Source organism: Dama dama, chromosome X (genome assembly GCF_033118175.1).
Source record: "Dama dama isolate Ldn47 chromosome X, ASM3311817v1, whole genome shotgun sequence".
Classification (NCBI taxonomy): Eukaryota; Metazoa; Chordata; class Mammalia; order Artiodactyla; family Cervidae; genus Dama; species Dama dama.
Window position 1 is genome coordinate 162,615,554 of NC_083714.1, and position 17,759 is coordinate 162,633,312.

The 17,759-nt window shown below is 41.4% G+C and overlaps 2 protein-coding genes across 2 annotated transcripts; both read right to left on the reverse strand.

Annotated features, from left to right (window-relative positions):
* Window positions 1-324: 324 nt before the first annotated feature.
* On the reverse strand, window positions 325-8,037 carry LOC133052989 (allergen Bos d 2-like). The gene is made up of 7 exons (XM_061137742.1): window positions 8,020-8,037; window positions 7,192-7,318; window positions 5,934-6,072; window positions 5,671-5,741; window positions 4,252-4,359; window positions 1,887-2,010; window positions 325-373 (listed from the first exon to the last, which is right to left on the reverse strand). Exons 1-7 carry the CDS (start codon window positions 8,035-8,037, stop codon window positions 325-327), a joined length of 636 nt encoding a protein of 211 aa, XP_060993725.1.
* A 3,522-nt stretch (window positions 8,038-11,559) lies between these two features.
* On the reverse strand, window positions 11,560-15,109 carry LOC133051748 (allergen Bos d 2-like). Its single transcript, XM_061136356.1, has 6 exons — window positions 14,894-15,109; window positions 14,219-14,358; window positions 13,982-14,052; window positions 12,593-12,700; window positions 11,767-11,868; window positions 11,560-11,597 (listed from the first exon to the last, which is right to left on the reverse strand). Exons 1-6 carry the CDS (start codon window positions 15,080-15,082, stop codon window positions 11,581-11,583), a joined length of 627 nt encoding a protein of 208 aa, XP_060992339.1. The 5' UTR covers window positions 15,083-15,109; the 3' UTR covers window positions 11,560-11,580.
* Window positions 15,110-17,759: the final 2,650 nt, after the last annotated feature.

Genomic DNA, 17,759 nt, shown 5'->3' on the forward strand with positions numbered 1-17,759 from the left:
TGGTTTATTCTCTCTTCTCATGAACACACTTGCTGGATTCACACCATGCGCCCTAAACAGCAATATCTCCTCCTCCTTTGTACACTCGATTTTCTTCACAGCTGAATTGACATGTTTTGTGCACTTGCCTGTAGAAGCTTTGTTCACTACACACATATGCATTAATGAATTTATTGATCAGTTTAGGAATCCAGTAACATCAGGAAGAACAGAGGACATTCATAGTTGGAAAACCATGGGTTCTGGGTCATGATTTCCTGGGAGAGAAGGGATGATGATTTCAAGGAAATGGTCTGTTATCTTCATACGTATGATTGGGACACATTACTGCTTCAATGGTGCTTGCATTCTTACGTCATTCTTTTCTTTAAGCCTGAAAGGAGAGTAAAACGTTGTTGAGCTGACTAGGGTTAATATGACATTTCCCAGAGGAGAAATTAGAAAAGCAGTTTTTGATGGAAACAGTGGAGAAATTTTCCTACAAGATTCATTTCACTGAAGTTCATCTGTGTGTGTTTGCCCTTGTGGGGTTGCATAGAGTTACCACCTGGTGAAATTAGTTGTGAGCAGTCCGGTATCTGGTCTTATGTTGACAGGTACTAATGTATGTATTCACAGCTCTGAAATGTAGCAGATTATAAACTATGTGAAACGTGCCACTTAACATCTTCTGAAGTTTCATTTATCATCATGAATGGGCTGTGGCTGCAAGGTCCTTCATTCACAGTGGGATTCCCCAGCGATCATCGTAACTCACAGCTCAGGGCTTCACACAATCTCCTCCTTTGTCCTCAAAGCATCTTTCTGTGGAGTCTAGACCATGTCAGTCTTTAGATATTGAATCCAAAGACTTAAGGAAGTCTGAGCTTTTGACCTGTGGCAATGTGAAATGTTTTGTCATCCCATTATTTTTTAAAATTGATTTTTATTGAAGTGTAGTTGATATGCAATGTTTTATTAGTTTCAGGTATAGAGGAAGGTGATTCATTTATACATTTGTTGTTGCTGAGTTGCTAAGGTGTGTCCCAAACTTTGTGTCCTGTGGACTATATCTTGCCAGACTCTTCTGTTCATTGGATTTTCCAGGCAGGAATACTGGATGGGGTTTCCATTTCCTACTCCAAGGGATCTTCCTGACCCAGGGATAGAACCCTCCTCTCCTGTGTTCCCTGCATGGGAAGGCAGATTCTTGACCTCTGAGTCACCTTGGAAGCCCTCATTTATACATATGTAGGTAAATGTATACCTTTTTATAGATGATTCTTCTAAGTTATTACAAGACATTGAGTAGAGTTCTCTGTGCTATCCAGTGGATCTTTTTTGGTTGATTTTATATATTTTAGTGTGTATCTGGTCATCCTAATTTATCCTTTGCCTGCTTACCCTTTGGTAACCATTAATTTTGTCTATGTTTGAGAGTCTCTTTCTGTTTTATGAATGGTTCATTTGCATCACACTTTAGACTCCACATGGAAGTTTTAGCATATATTTGCGTTTCTCTTTCTGACTGACATCTCTCAGTAAGGTCATCTCTAGGTCCATTCATCTTGCTGCAAATGGCATTATTTCATTCTTTTTCGTGACTGGGTAATATGACATTCTGTATGTGTCCCATTCTTAAAGAAGTTAAAAAAACCCTTCCCCAAAGTATTAGCCTACCAAAAAGAAGCTCAGCCTTGCCATTTGTCACATGTCTACTCACCCAACTGATGTTCTCTGTTCTTGGGGAGAACAATTGTCTGTGAAAGAGAATGAATAAGGGGAAAGATGACCATTGACATGCCTCTATTTCAAGGGATTATTTCAAAGCAGCTTTTATAACAGATGTCTCTGTGAAAGGGAAATTTGATATTAATGTCCTTGTGATGTGTTTTCATTTCGGATACCTTTTGTCCTCTGGGGCTTTACCTGTTTCGATGACATTTTCAACATTTTCATTTGGAATCCCCCTTTCACTGTTCAGTTCCTGATACTTCTGAAGTTCTTCTGGAGTGAAGCTCTTTCCTCTGCCTGGATTTCATAGCAAACAGGGCAGAAGAGTTTAGCATTAGAATCCTCTATAGAGTGTCACCTAGCTGATACCTGTAGTGCCTAGTAAGACTCACCAACACCACTGCCCTCCACCATCACCTAAACCCTGCTCTCCAGGTAGTTTTCCACAGATGTGCCCGAGTGTGCACATAGGTCTTCAGATTTTTCCATGGGGTAGATCCACATAGCTAACAAGTTACCACATTCCTGTTCCCACAAGTACTGAGTGAGCTGCACATCATTCACCTGTGAGTTTAAGCATGCCTCCTTGAGATGCAACCCTTCTTGGCACATTGAAGAAGTTCATGGCAAGCCTGAGACTCAGAATTCCTCCCAACTCTAACTCTTCCTGTTCACTTTGTCTACATCCTAGAATTCCATCCCTGGGGTTTTCATTAGCCCTCATAAAATGAATGGGTGGGGAATGATCTGGAATTTTCAAAAGCACACTGACCCCATTGAGACAGTGTGAGACAGTGCAGGACCTTATGTTCCTTGTCCCGCCCCTGATATTTTCAGCCTGCCTTTTGTCTGTGAAGGATTTTAGTAAAAGAATAAGGTGAATCAGAGAATGGCGAATGTCGGATAGCAAAGGAAAACAGACAGAGAAGATGAAATAATAGTAATGCAGTCATGAGGCAAAGACAGGGACCTGTAGTTCCTCGCCAAGGGCAATAGATACTATTCTGGGCCATATCCTGTGAGCAGTTTTATGCACATTGAAACCCCCACCCAGTGGACAAGTTCACTGTGTGATGACCAGACTGCAGCCACGACAGAAGCTGCCTCCGTTGAGAGAATTGACGTCCAGGGCACGGGAAGATAGCGACCCTGGAACTGAAGATAAACTGTCCTGACTGCATCCAGATAACGCTGGTCAACCGCTCATGACCGACTTCAAAATGACTGTCGAGGCTGACTGCTGTTTTTGCAAGGAGCCCCCTCCCTCTGTCTATAAAAGCCCTTGCCCCACCTGTTGCCAGTCGTGGGGTGGGGCAGTCAGCCTTTGGACAGAAGTCCACTCTCCCCACTTGTCATCGGCATATGAATGAAAGCAGACATTCCTTCCTAGGAAACTGGGCTCTTAGTTGGCTTTTGAAAGGCGGGCAGCAGGAACCCACTTGTGGTAACAACATCACACACACACTACTCAGGGATTCGTTCAGCCTTTGTCGTCCTCAAATACGAGACAGAACAGCCACCCACCTCCAATGCCCATATAATACCAGAAAGGATAAAGGGATGTCAGAGAACCCAGGGGATTGAGCGGATGGCAGAATGACTGACATGGCTGGCCACACTTCCTCTGCACGATTCAGTGTCATCGAGAGATGCTTGCAGAGCTTTGTGTTCAGGTTCAGGCAGTATTTTAAATATTGTGACGAAGAAGAAAGCATTTGTTGTAGAGATGAGTGCAGCCGTGGCCACGACCCGAGTCTGCTAAACTCAGATTTAAACCTTGGTTCACTTTGGCGTCAGGACCTGGCAACTCTGTTGTGTGATACTTGGCGAGAAACTCATGGAGTTTCCTGGAATATTTCATTTGAAATCTGGGACAAGTACACCTCATGTTTAAAAATGCCACCTGTGTTCCCCATCCCGATTCCCCCTCCCAGTTCCCTCTCCACCCGATTCTTCTGGGTCTTCCCAGCGCACCAAGCCCGAGCACTTGTCTCATGCATCCAGCCTGGGCTGGTAAATCCATGGCTGATTCATGTCCATGTAGGACAAAAACCACTACAATATTGTAAAGTAATTAGCCCCCAACTAATAAAAATAAATGGAAAAAAATGCCATCTGATAGAATTCTCAGTAGATATATTTCCTCATTTTTTCTAGCAGACATACATTCTATATCCTTGATTCATGTCACATGAAGTCTGATTTCTCTTTGTGAACATACGTCTGTTCCAGGGTTCTTCATATGAGGTGGTGTGGTTAGTTGCTCCACTCTTTCTGATCCCGTGGACGCTTGTCTGCCAGGCTTCTCTGTCCATGGGATTCTCCAGGCAAGAATACTGCAGTGTATTCCCATGCTCTCCTCCAGGGATTTCTTGACCCAGGGATAGAATCCAAGTGTCCTCCATTGCAGGTGGGTTCTTTCCTGTCTGAGCAGCAGCAAAGCCATAATATAAGGTATCTGTGTAGTTCTTACATTACTATAAAAATAGTAATCATATGAACACATCTACTTTGTATTGGATAAACTACAGTACGTACCAACACCTTCAGTAATTTTTGTGATCTTCTCTCCATCATCATTTTCAATATAAGTTACCAGCATGTTGTCTGATACATGAATCAGTTGAAAAACATTTGTACCTGAGACTGTGACAGAAAAATAAAAAAATCAAGCCTCAACATGATTAACTTCTTTTCTTTTCACTTGAGTCTGTCTTTTTCCTCACATGTTATCATCAGTCTTCCCTCGGATGGTGAATTGTATCTTATTGACATTTCTAGTGGTGTGTTGTTAGAACTAGTTAAGACAGCTAGTGAACTAGGAAGGATTTCTCCACACCCACTTCTCCTGCAGAGAATTAAGACTTCCAGTCTTCTAGACTGAGCAGTCTGTGTGCGAGGCAGAGTTTCTCACTGCAGCTTTCACAGGTGTTGAACCTCAGCCGTCTCATACCAGCTCACAAAAGCTGACTGTTAAATTTTCAGGAGTTTTGTGACCCGATATGGAGGTGCAGTCATGGTTAGAAAGGAATTCTAATAATTTGAATGAATCATAGTTAAATAAATTTAATGCCCAATCCAGAGTTATTTCCTGGTACAAGAGCTAATAAAAGAGGTACAAATTAGTCTATTGCAAATTGTTGGATATACATACTCTGCAGTGCTTGCAGATTAGATCCTGTGACTGTGTGTCCATAGTTGAAATTAGGAAAGACTCATCAGACAGAGATTAGAATCCTCCTTTCTACACTTTTTCCATGAAAGTGAAATATATGGATATTTGATCACTTATTATATTACAGTACTGATATTAATATTTGAGAATTATTTTCTGTTATTTTTCAACTACAAAGATAGAATCTCTGCTAATGCCCCTTTCAAATTATGTGTTGGTATTTATATTTGAGAATTATTTATCCTTATTTTAAGCTATAGAGATAGAAATCTATGTTAAAGTCCCTTTCAATTATGTAAAAATTGGTTTAAACTTTTGGGCTGTTACTTTTGCTGTTCTCATCTTTTTGGGCTTTAAGTTAATCATGTTCTACTTATTGGACGTGCTAATGAAGAATTTTTAATATTTAAAGAACTTCTTTAGTTATTGCAAATTTGATTATGTAGGTCAAATAAAAAATTTTTTTTGAGGGAGTTATTACAATCCTAAGTAAGTCTACGTACTTTTCCATGCCCAAGGAACACAAGGAGTCAGTGTTCTGGGGATTTTCCTCAGAGACCATGAATGGCCACATTCGACCCTTGGACCTTATCCTGGTGTTGTGGGCTGGATCCGATTGCTGAAAAATTAAGTGGCTTTTCCAGGGTTGCATTGGTAATGAGTAGAGGAAATGGTCCACCCATCCAGACATCTAGTTGTGTTGAATGGAACCAAGACTATCCATCTGAACATGTCCCATGGTTTTCTGGAAGACAACCCATCTGAAAAACTCAAATACTCACGTTCTGAGACGTAAGCATCTCCTTCTTGTCTCTTTATCACTTTTGTGAATGACTGACATCTTCCGTCATCCCTGAAAACCAAAGAGACAAGACATTCTTTCCCGCTGTTCACTCCCGAGGGCTTGAGGACACCCTTCTGGGAATAGAGTTCACACACTCAGCCTCACAGCCCTGACTCACACCTCTCACTGCACATTGGAGCCCGGACCCCATGTCAGAAGCCAGCAGACTCCTTGTTCTAAGCTGAGGAGGATTGTGCTTACTTGGCATAAAATGTAGTGGAGAGGTATTCGCAGTCATTGATACATTCAACCTGACGATAGTAGCCCCTCAGCGGTCCCCCTTCCATAGTTTTCTCCTTGTTATCTGCAGCTGCGTAAATGGTGCGCCACTCTCCTGTACCTAACAAGGAAGGCCTCCATAAACGTCAGTCAGTCTCATAAACATCACCGATACACAGCACTGTCTTGGTTCTGCATTTACCACAGAAGAGAAGTGAATTGAATCTTATTAAGCAAAGAAGAGTAATAAAAAAATACTTGCTTCTTGAAAGAAAAGTTATGACCAGCCTAGACAGTGTATTAAACAGCAGAGACATTTCTTTGCCAACAAAGGTGCATCTAGTCAAAGCTATGGTTTTTCCAGTAGTCATGCATGGATGTCACAGTTGAAGTGTAAAGAAAGCTGAGCACAGAAAAATAGATGCTTTTGAACTGTGGTGTTGGAGAGGACTCTTGAGAGTCCCTTGGGCTGCAAGGAGATCCAACCAGTCCACCCTAAAGGAAATCAGTCCTAAATATTCATTGGATGAACCTATGCCGAAGCTGAAACTCCAGTGCATCGGCCACCTGATGCGAAGAACTGACTCACTAGAAAAGACCCTGATGCTGGGAAAGATTGAAGGCGGGAGGAGAAGGGGACGACAGAGGATGAGATGGTTGGATGGCATCACTGACTCGATGGACATGAATTTGAGTAAGCTCCGGGAGTTGGTGATGGACAGGGAGGCCTGGTGTGCTGCAGTCCATGGGGTTGCAAAGAGTCAGACACGACTGAGCGACTGAACTGGCTCACTGCAGCAAAGAGGAGTTCCACGTCCTACGTTGCTGATTAACATGACCTGAGATCACGATTTCTGTTGGAGCCGAAAGCATAGAATTCAGAGTTTTTTGTAACAGCGGAAACAACGCCAGTAAAGACCATGACAGTCCAAAACTTTCTCTTTTTTTTTTTTTCATTTATTTTTGTTACTTGGAGGCTATACTAATAAAATGAATGTTGGCATGTTTGCCTTTTTGTTTTGCTTTGTTTTACCTACAGACAAACAAGATAAAAGAAAAATACCAAGAGCAGGTAGACCGAGTGTTGTGTTACGTTCATGTAGATACGTGGACCGTGGTATGTGTACCATCTGGTCATACACATAAATAAGAATATCTCTGTCATGTGCACACAGAACGTCTGACACACACAGGCACACACACGCACACAATAATAAGCAACACCTTCTTGCAGATCAGCTCATTCTGGGTACCTTTGAGGGGTCTATCTCAGCTGGCGTTTCCTGGGCGGCACAAACCAGGACAAGGACAAGACCCAGCAACAGAACCTGCCTCTTGTGACTCTTTTCGTCCCTCTTCTTGACAAGCTGGGGGCGCCCCAGTTGTTGGAGAGAATGTGAATCGGTTCCACTTTTTTATAGGATACGTCTCTTGGCGGAATACCTGTTGATCAAACAGTGGTTAATCACCAGATCATGGTGACCCAAACGTAATCTCCTGACATTCTCGTTGGCAGCTGAGCATTTTGGCATTCTGTGCTTCTTATACAACCCCTGTGTTATTTCTTCCACATTGAAGAGGTCTGTTTAAGCTTGTTTTCTAAAACCAGTGATGGCACCTTCGGTTTAAGAAGATAAATATGTGGTGCCTCTACTAGGAATCAGTTATGAGGAAATTCCTGAGAGGTCAATATTTTTTTTAATATTGAAATTGCAGTATAGTTGATGTACAATGTTTTTTGTTACAGGTGTACCATATAGATACTCATAATTTTATTTCTACCATTGGAGTTAAAGAAATATTGGCTTTTTTATTCCCTATGTTTTCCAATGTTTATTTTTCGATGCCTGTCAACAGGAGATGATACTTTCCATTGCTCCATCCTTGCCAGGACTCTGTGTGGTCAGTTGTTCTCATTTCAGAGGTTGTAATAAGTGTGGGCACATAGACCTGTTAGGCGATTAGATCAGAACTTTAAGCGTTTTTATCACACACACAGACACACACACACGCACACAGGGTAACTATCATGTCAGGAGACAGATGTGTTAGATAACTTGTTTCTTACGTAAATCACCAGCGACATTTTTTCTTTGACTCTACCTTCCTGCTCCTTTAGTCCCTGCAAAATTCTAAGCGTTCATATATCCTGTTTAAACTTTTACGTTTAAACTGTTTAAACCTCATCCCCTCATGAGAGATGGTCCCTCTTCCTCAGGATTTGATATGTTTTCAACTGGATAAATACCGTTGAAAATAGTTTTTCAGACAAAATTTTTTCATGGTTCCTATTTCCTGCCTGGTTCCAAATGTTGTTTTCATTATTCAAATGGCAACTCTTTCCCTTAGCATTTTAAAAACTCTTTCAGTGGTATGTCTCAGTGGTCACACTTCTTATAACCTCTGCTCAGCTCTTTTTTTTTTTTTTTTTAATTTAAAAATACACACTGGGTCTCAGTGCTGTGTTCTGCTTTTCTCTTCCTTGCAGTTGTAGGGCTTCTCATGGTGATGGTTCTTTGGGCTCTTTAGCACAAGCACGGGTGATGAAGTACATGGACTTTGTTGTCATACAGCATGTGGGATCTTCCCCGATGAGGAATTCAGTCTGCATTCCCCTGCATTGGCAGGTGGATTCTGAACCACTGGACTCCTAGAGAAGCTCCACCGCTCAGTTATTGCTTCCTGTTGCTTAGCTTTCATTGTTTTAGGCTGGCTGGCTTTGGTGAGACCTACGTGAGCATAGCTTCATTCTTTGCGGGCCTGTTAGCAGCTGTCCTTCACACCTTCCCAGTAGCAATATCGGACACCTTCCCACCTGGGGGGCTGTGTTCCGTGTCATATCTGTTTGCCATTTTATACAGTTCCTGGGGCTCTCAGAGCAAGAATACTAGAGTGGTTTGCCAGTCCTGTCCCACAGTGGATCTCATGTTCAGTCAAAGCTCTTCACTGTGACCCATCTGTCTTGGGTGTCCCTGCATGAAATGGCTCATAGCTTCGCTGAGTTATGGCAGCCCCTTTACCACACAAGGCAGTCATCCGTGAAGGGGGTATAGCTTAGTTGACAACCACTCTTGTTCTGCATTCTGGCAACAGCCGGAGTCAGGGGGCACAAATACCTTGACCTTGGAGAGCTGTGTCTGTTTGTAACACGCATTCAAGGTGCATGCAGCTTACAGTGAGCCCTGGCAGGGTACGTGATCACTCCCTATTCTCTTTCCTGTCATCCTGCAGCATTTCAGGTGCACCCAGCCTTCCACATCCTCAGGACTCTACCAGAGGTCTCTGGAGTGGTCTGGGACTGCCTAATCTCTCCCATCCCCGTTAACACATTTTTCCTGGTCTCTTGTCTGCTCAAGTGGCATGACCTACATGATGCCAAAGATGCTCCTTTTTTCAAATCAGTTGGCACTCATCAATGACTATTGCTTTGAAAAATCTCTGATGAGGAGCTTGTATGCAGAGCTTTAGGTAATTCTGCACCTGCAGCAAGGCCTGTGCTTCTGGGGTTTGAGCTTCAGAGTAGCACCCCCCCCCCCAGTCAGACACCACAGACCCCGTGTTTTATAAACATCATCAGTGCTCTTTCTTTCGTAAACACTCTTCACTTTTGTTCTATGTGTGTGTGTGCGTACTCAGTTGATAAATCATGTCTGATCTTGCAACCTTGACCCCATGGACTATAGCCTGCCAGGTTCCTCTGTCCATGGGATTCTCCAGGCAAGATTAATGCCATTATCTCCTCCAGGGCATCTTCTTGACCTAGGCATCTAAGCTGTGTCTCAGGCGTCTCTTGCATTTGTAGGTGTATTTATTTATCTATTTTTTTTTTTTACCACCGCACCCCCTGGTACCCCATGTAAGTCTGCATTCTGCGAAATCCTTTCCACCCTTGCAGCCACACATCAGAAGAATGCTGCCTAACCCCATAGTTGTGCTGTTTACAGGTGCCACTTTGAACAACTCAGATTCTGTTTCTAGTTGTCTGACTAACCAGTTCCACCTCTCATGTGACATTTGGTCGGAATCTTATATTACCATATAAAACTACCATCCGTGATATACTCGCTCTTCTCGCCAAGACACTTGTATGAGTCACACCATGCATCCTAAACAGAGTTTTCTCCCCTTTCCTTGTACACTAGATTTGCTGCCTAGTTGAAATTACATGTTTTGTGCATTTGCAAACATGGCACCTTTGCTCACTACAAGTATGTGCTTTAATCAATTTATTGATCAGTATAGGAATCCAGTAACATCAGCAAAAGCAGAGGAGATTCATTGTTGGAAAGCCATGGGTTCAGATTCTTGATATCCTGGGAGAGAAGAAAGGATGATTTCCAGGAAAAGGTCTTATATCTTCATCTGGATGATTGGGACACATTAGTCGTTCGATGCGGCTCATATGCGTATTTCGTTTTTTCTTTAAACATGAAAAAAAAAAAAAAAAAGAAAGTAAAACGTTGTTGAGCTGATTAGGATTAATGTGATATTGGCCAGAGCATGAAAGATAAAAGAGAAGCAGTTGCTGGTGGAAGCAGCGGAGAAATTATCCTACCAGACCCTTTTCACAGAAGTTCCTCTGTGTGTGTCCCTGTGGGGTTGCACAAAATTACCACCTGGTGAAACTAGCGGTGAGCAGTCTTGTATCAGCTCTTATGCTGAGCGTCACTACGTTACATATTCAGAGGTCTGAGATGGAGGAGACTATATCCTGTCAATGTTTAGATACTTAATCCAAATACGAAGGAAGCCTGAGCCATTGCCGCCTGGCAAGGTGGACTGCCTTGTTATCCTATTCTTTTTTTTTTTTTTTTTCTGATTAATTTTAATTGAAAAGTCCTTGGTTTGCAATGCTGTGTTACTTTCAGCCATAAAGCAACGTGATTTATTTATACATTTGTTGTTGTTATTTAGCTGCTAAGTTGTGTCCTCCTCTTTGTGTCCTATCGACTATAGCGTGCCAGACTCCTCTGTCTTTTGGATTTTCCAGGCAAGAATGCTGGTGTGGGGTACCGTTTCCTACTCCACGGGGATCTTCCCCTCCCAGGGATAGAACCTGACCCCCCTGTGGCTGCTGCATTGGCAGGCAGATTCTTGACCTCTGAGTCACCTGGAACGCCCTCAGTAAATGTAGGTGAATGGATACCATTTTACATTCTTGTTCTTATGAATCACTGCAAGACATTGAGGATACTTCTCTGTGCTCTCCAGCAGGTCTTTATTGTTTATTTTATATATTTTACTGTGGATCTGTTCAAATTCCTAGTTTATCCCTTGCCTACTTCCTCTTGGTAACTATTAATGTTGTCCGTGTATGAGATTCTATTTCTGTGTTATGAACGGTTCATTTGCATCATATTTTACATCCCACGTGGAAGTGATAGCATATGATATTTGCCTTTCTTTCTCTGACTCACTTCACTCAGTAAGATCACCGCCAGGTCCATCCATGTTGCTGGAAATGGCATTATTCCATTCGTTTTCATGGCCAGATAATATTCCGTTATATACGAAAACCATTCTTAAGGCAGTACAACCCCCCGCCAAAAAAAAAAAAGTGTGAGCCTAGTGAAAAAAAGCTGTGTGTTTGTGTCACATTTCTACTCACCCAAACTGATGTTCTCTTTTCTTATGCAGGACAGTTGTCTGTGAGAGAGAATGAATGAGGGGAGAAATTACCACTGACATGCCTCTATTTCAAAGGATTATTTCAAAACAGCTTTTATCAAAGATGTGTCTGTAAATAGGAAATCTGTCTTGAATGTCCTCGTGGTGTGTTTTCACTTTGGATACCTGCAGTCTTCCTTGGCTTTACCTGTTTCGATGCCATTTTCTATATTTTCATTTGGGATCCCCCTTTCACTGTTCAGTTCCTGATACTTCTGAAATTCTTCTTGAGTGTAACTGTCTCCTTTGGCTGGATTTCATAGCAAAGAAGGCAGAAGAGGTGTGTGTTAGAATCTTTTATAGGTTATAGAGAATCACCCGGCTCGTAGCTGTAGTGATTGCCAAGTCTCACCATAACCATTGCCCTCCACCATCACCTAAACTCTGCTCACCAGGTATTTTTCTACAGTCATGCCCAAGCGTGCACACAGGTTTTCAGATGGGTCCATGAGGGGTAGAGTCCACATAATTAACATGTTATCATGTTTCAGTTCTCACAACTAGTGAGTAAACTACAGATCATTCACTTGTGAGCTTAAGCCTGCCCCAGTGAGATGCAATCCTTCGTGGTACATCAGAGAAGGTCACGGTGGGTCTGAGACTCAGAATTTCTCCCGGCACTAACTCTTCCTGTCCACTTTGTCTACATCCTAGAATTCCATCCCTGGGGTTTTCATGAACCCTCATGAAATGAATGGAGGGCGGAAATGATCTGGAATTTTCTAGCCTGCCAGGCTCCTTGTCCATGGGGATTTTCCAGGCAAGAATATTGGAGTAGGTTACCATGCCCTCCTCCAGGCAATATTCCCAACCCAGGGATTGAACCCAGGTCTCCCTCATTGCAGGCAGATTCATTACCATCTGAGCCATTAGGGAAGGCCTAATATAAGGTCTGTGTTTTCCTCTCTCCTTACTATAAAAATATTGATCATATGAACACATCTGCTTTGTATTGGATAAGCTACAGTACATACCGACGCCTTTAGTTATTCTTGTGATCTTCTCTCCATCATAATTTTCAATGTAAGTTACCAGCATGTGGTCTGATGCATGAATCAGTCGCAAAACATTTGTACCCGCGACTGTGAGAGAAAAAGAATTCAAATTTCACTATGATTATTTGCTTTCCTTTCCAATGAACATGTCTTATGCTTCACACACTATTGTCTGTCTTCCCTCTAATTGTGAACTTTATCTCATTAACATTTGTAGTGGTGTGTTGTTAGAACCAGTTCTGACAGCTAGTGAACTAGGAAAGCCTTCTACACATTGCTTTCACCTGAAGATAATTAAGACATCCAGTCTTCTAACCTGAGGAGTCTGTAAATGATAACAAAGTTTCTTATTGCAACCATCCTGGGTGTTGAACCTCAACCGTCTCCTACCAGCTCACAAGAGCTGTCTGTTAAATTTTCAGGAATTCTGTGACCAAGTTTACAAGTACAGTCATGGGTAGAAGGGAATTCTAAAAAATTAAATGAATAATGTTAGAATGAGAGTTAATACATCATCCAGATTTATTTCCTAGTACACGAGGTAATTAAACAGGTACAAATTACTGCAAAATGTTGGACATATATACTCTGAAATTATTGCAGGTTAGATCCTGTTACTGCATGTCCACATTTGAAATTAATATAAATTCATCAGACCAAGATTACAGTGCTTTGCTGTACATTTTTTTCCTTGAAAATGAAACATAGGGACATATGATCACAATATAATCTTACAGAATTGATATTCATATTTGAGAATTATTTCCTTTTATTTTCAACTACTAAGGTAGATGTCTATATTAAGGCCCATTTCAAATTTTGTATTTCTATTCATATTTGAGACTTATTTTTTATCTTAAACTATAGAGATAGAAGTCTATGCTAAAGTCCCATTCAAAGTATGTATAAATCAGTTTGAAATTTTTGCTCTTATTTTTGCTCGTAAGTTTTCTCATTTGGGGCTTTCAGTTAATCATGTTATACTTACTGAACTTGCTAATAAAGAGCTTTAAATATTTAAAGAATTTCTTAAGGCAAATTTGATCATGTAGGTAAGATAAAAAGTAGAACAGTGTAGGAGAGAGTCATTATATTCTCACACTGCCTCATGCCCAAGGAACACAAGGAGTCAACATGCTGGGGCTTCTTCTCAGGGACCATCACTGGCAACATTATACCCTTGGACCTCATCCTGATGTTGTGGGACAGTATAGATTCCTGAAAAATTAACTGGCTTTTCCAAGGTTGCCTTAGTAATGAGTAGAGGGAATAGGCCACCCGTTCAGACATCTAGTCTTGGATAGAACCAAGACTGTCCGTCTGAACACGTTTCATGCGACAACCCATTGGAAAAGCTCAGACACTCACATTCGATGATGTAAACATCTCCTTCTTGCCTCTTTGCCACTTCATGGAACAACTGGCATGTCCCGTCAAGCCTGAAAAACAGACGAGAAGTTCTCTCGTCACCATCCATGGCCCAGTACTTGACGACACCCTTCTGTGAGTAGAGTTCACACGCTCAACTCCACAGCCATGACCCACTGCGCCCTGTGTTGGAAGTCAACAGCCCCCTTGTTCTCAGTTGGGTCAGATTGTGCTTACTTGACATAAAATGTAAGGGAGAGGTATTCGCAGCCATTAATACATTCAATCTGACGATAGAGACACCTCAGTGGGCCCCCTTCCACAATCTTCTCCTTGTTATCAGCAGCTAAGTAAATGGTGCGCCAGTCTCCTCTGACCTAAGAAAGAAAGTTTCCATGAACATCAGTCGGACTTTTTTTCTGGTTCCTCACCAATGTACAGCAACATCTTTGCTTCTGCATTTACCCCAGAGCAGAAGTAAATTGAATCTCATTAAACAAAGAAGAGGTCTGCCCCCTACTTTGTTGAATAACACGACATGAATTCATGATTCCTATTTGAGCAGAAAGCATAGAATTCAGAGAATTTTGCACAGAATTCAGAGTTTTTTGAAATAGCTAAAAGAAAGCCAATAAAGACTGTGATGGGTTCATCACCTTCTGAATGACCACGTTAGGCTTTTTTTTTTTTTTGAACATAAAGAGAAAGAACAACAACACCAAAAAAAAAAAAAAAAATACAAAGAGCATCTCATGTAGTTAATGGACCATGGTATATCTACAATCTGGTCATACATATAAACACGAAATCTGTGTCACACGCACACACAACCTCACAGACACACCCATGCAAACACACAGTCACACACACAAGCAAGCAAGACCTTCTAGCAGATCAGCTCATTCTGGGTACCTTTGAGGGGTCTATCTCAACTGGAGTTTCCTGGGCAGCACAAACCAGGACAAGGACAAGACTCAGCCACACAATCTTCATTCTGACTCTCGTGTTGCTCCTTCTGGACAAGCTGAGGGCGCCCCAGTTGTTGAAGAGGTTGTGAGTCGGTTCCACTTTTTGTAGGATATGTCTCTTGGCAGAATACATATTGATCAAACTGTGGTTGATCACAAGACCTTAGTTCCAGAGACATCAGCTTCTGACATCCTGCTTGGCAGCTGAGCTTTTTGGCATTCTGTGCTTCTTACGAAACTCCTGTGTTATTTCTTTCACATTGAAGAGATCTTTTAAAGCTTATTTTCTAAAACTAAAGATGACATTGTCTGGTTTAAGAAGATAAATATATGGTGTCTCTACCAGGAATCAGTTATCAGGGCATTCTTCAGAGGGGTATTTTTTTTAATATTTCAATTGAAGTATAATTGATGTACAGTTTTTGTTGTTGTCGTTCTTGGGTATCATGTAGATATGCATAATTTTATTTCTCTTTCTAATGTTATAAAAGTATTGGCTTTTTTATTCCCTATGTTATACAGTATGTTTTTGTACATTATTTTTTCTCTATATAGTAGTTTGCACCTCTTATTGCACTCCTCCTGTCTTAACCCACCACTTTGCATCATCGCACTCATCACCACTAGTTTGTTTTCTCTGTGTCTGCTCCTTTGTTGTTATATTAAAATGTTTGTTTCATTTTTTTCCAATTCCATATATAGGTGATATCATACAGTATTTGTCTTTCTGCATCTGACTTATTTCATTTAGCATAATGCCCTCAAAGTCCATCCATGGTGTTGTACACTTCACATTTTTATGGTTGACAAGTATTCCACTGATTCATGTTCGATACACACACATATACATGTGTGTGTACATATATAAACACATATATATGTATTTACAAATGCACAAGTTTAAATAAAATTACAAATCACAAATTCCATGTATTTGTGTATGGATACACATAGATGTGTGTGTATATATACATATATATATATGCACGAGTGTTCCACTGTATTTGTGTATGATACACACACAAACTCTGTGTGTGTGTATATGTGTGTGTGTGTGTTTACACACATATGCACACACATTCTGTGGCTTCTTTGGGCTCCCCAGGTGGCATGAAAGGTAAAGAATCCACCTGCCAATGTGAGAGATGGGTGCAGATTCGATCCCTGAGTCGGGACGATCCCCTGGAGAAGGAAGTGGCAACCCACTGCAGCATTCTTTCCTGGAGAATCCCATGAACAGAGGGATCTGGCAATCTACAGTCCCTGGGGTCACACGTGTGGGACATGACTTAGTGCACAAAACCATTACCATGGCTTCTTTATATTTTTATTTAAATTGAATGAAATATTTTCAACAGGAGCAAATTCTCATCTTCTACCCTACTCAAGGATCCTTCCCAAATTCGTTATTGCAGTTTCATTTTGCATTAATTTATTTTCTCTCAGTTTTATTTATTTAATTTTTTACTTTACAGTGTTGTATTGGTTTTGCCATACATTGACATGAATCCACTATGGGTGTACATGTGTTGTACTCTGACTACGGTTTATCAGGTTGCTCTTTTATATGTAGCCCCGACACTAAGCTTCAGGTTCTTTCAACCATCATCCTGTCTGTCCATGAATCAGGCAGACTCGATTAAAGAAACCAAGGGCATCCACTCTCTAAATGACACTCACTTGGGCGGTTTGCTCCCATGACGTCACCAGCACTATGATGATCATGTTCATAATAAGAAAGTACATGGATGGAACCTGATCAGAGATATAAAATACAGAAACTGACCTAGACCCGTGTTACTGAACTAAACTCTATAGCTGAACTGAAAGATGAGTTTTTAAAACTCTTATTTGAGATGTAAGTGATACACAACAAAAACTCACGTATTTCAGATTGTACAGTGATGAATAGAGCTGTGAAAACTTTTCCCCGATTAGGATCTGAGTATATCTGTCAGCTTCAAAACTATCCTTGGACTCCCTTGTCATACCTACTTCTGCTGCTTTTCAACCACCTCTCCCAGCCCAGACTTGGGAACACACTCCTCAGTTTTATGGCCCAATACCTTAATTGGTATTCTTTAGAATTTTTAAAGTATTGAATCTGTGTGTGTGTGTATCTGGATTATTTCCCTCAGCATATTGGTTTGAGTAAATACCTACGTTTTTTGTAGATCCGTTCCCATTGGCCCTGCATAGTGTCTTCAGGGTATGTCCTCTTTTCATCCTTTGCAGTGTTGATGGATACATGTTCATAGACAAGGTTTTGTAAGGAACTAAGCTGCTCATCTGGCTGGGTAGTCACTTAGGGGTGGAGCTGGTGGATCTCAGCGCCTTCTGATTCTTGCTTCCTGCCAACAGGAGATGAGAATTGCCATTGCTCCATCCTTGCCAACTTTCGTGTGGACAGCTGTGTTCAGTTCAGATAGTATAATAAGTGTGTGATGGCATGCAGTTACAGTTGCCATTTCCATTTCCTGAGTGAATAAAGAGGGGTGATTTCCATATGTCCATTCTCTTTGTGCGATAGTTACGGCTATCGTTTTTCCAGTAGTCATGTATGGATGTGAAAGTTGGACTATAAAGAAAGCTGAATGCCAAAGAATGGATGCTTTTGAACTGTGGTGTTGGAGAAGACTCTTGAGAGTCCCTTGGACTGCAAGGATATCCAACCAGTCCATCCTAAAGGAAATCAGTGCTGGGTGTTCCTTGGAAGGACTGATGCTGAAGCTGAAACTCTCTTTGGCCACCTAATGTGAAGAACTTTCTCATTGGAAAAGACCCTGATGCTGGGAAAGATTGAGGGCAGG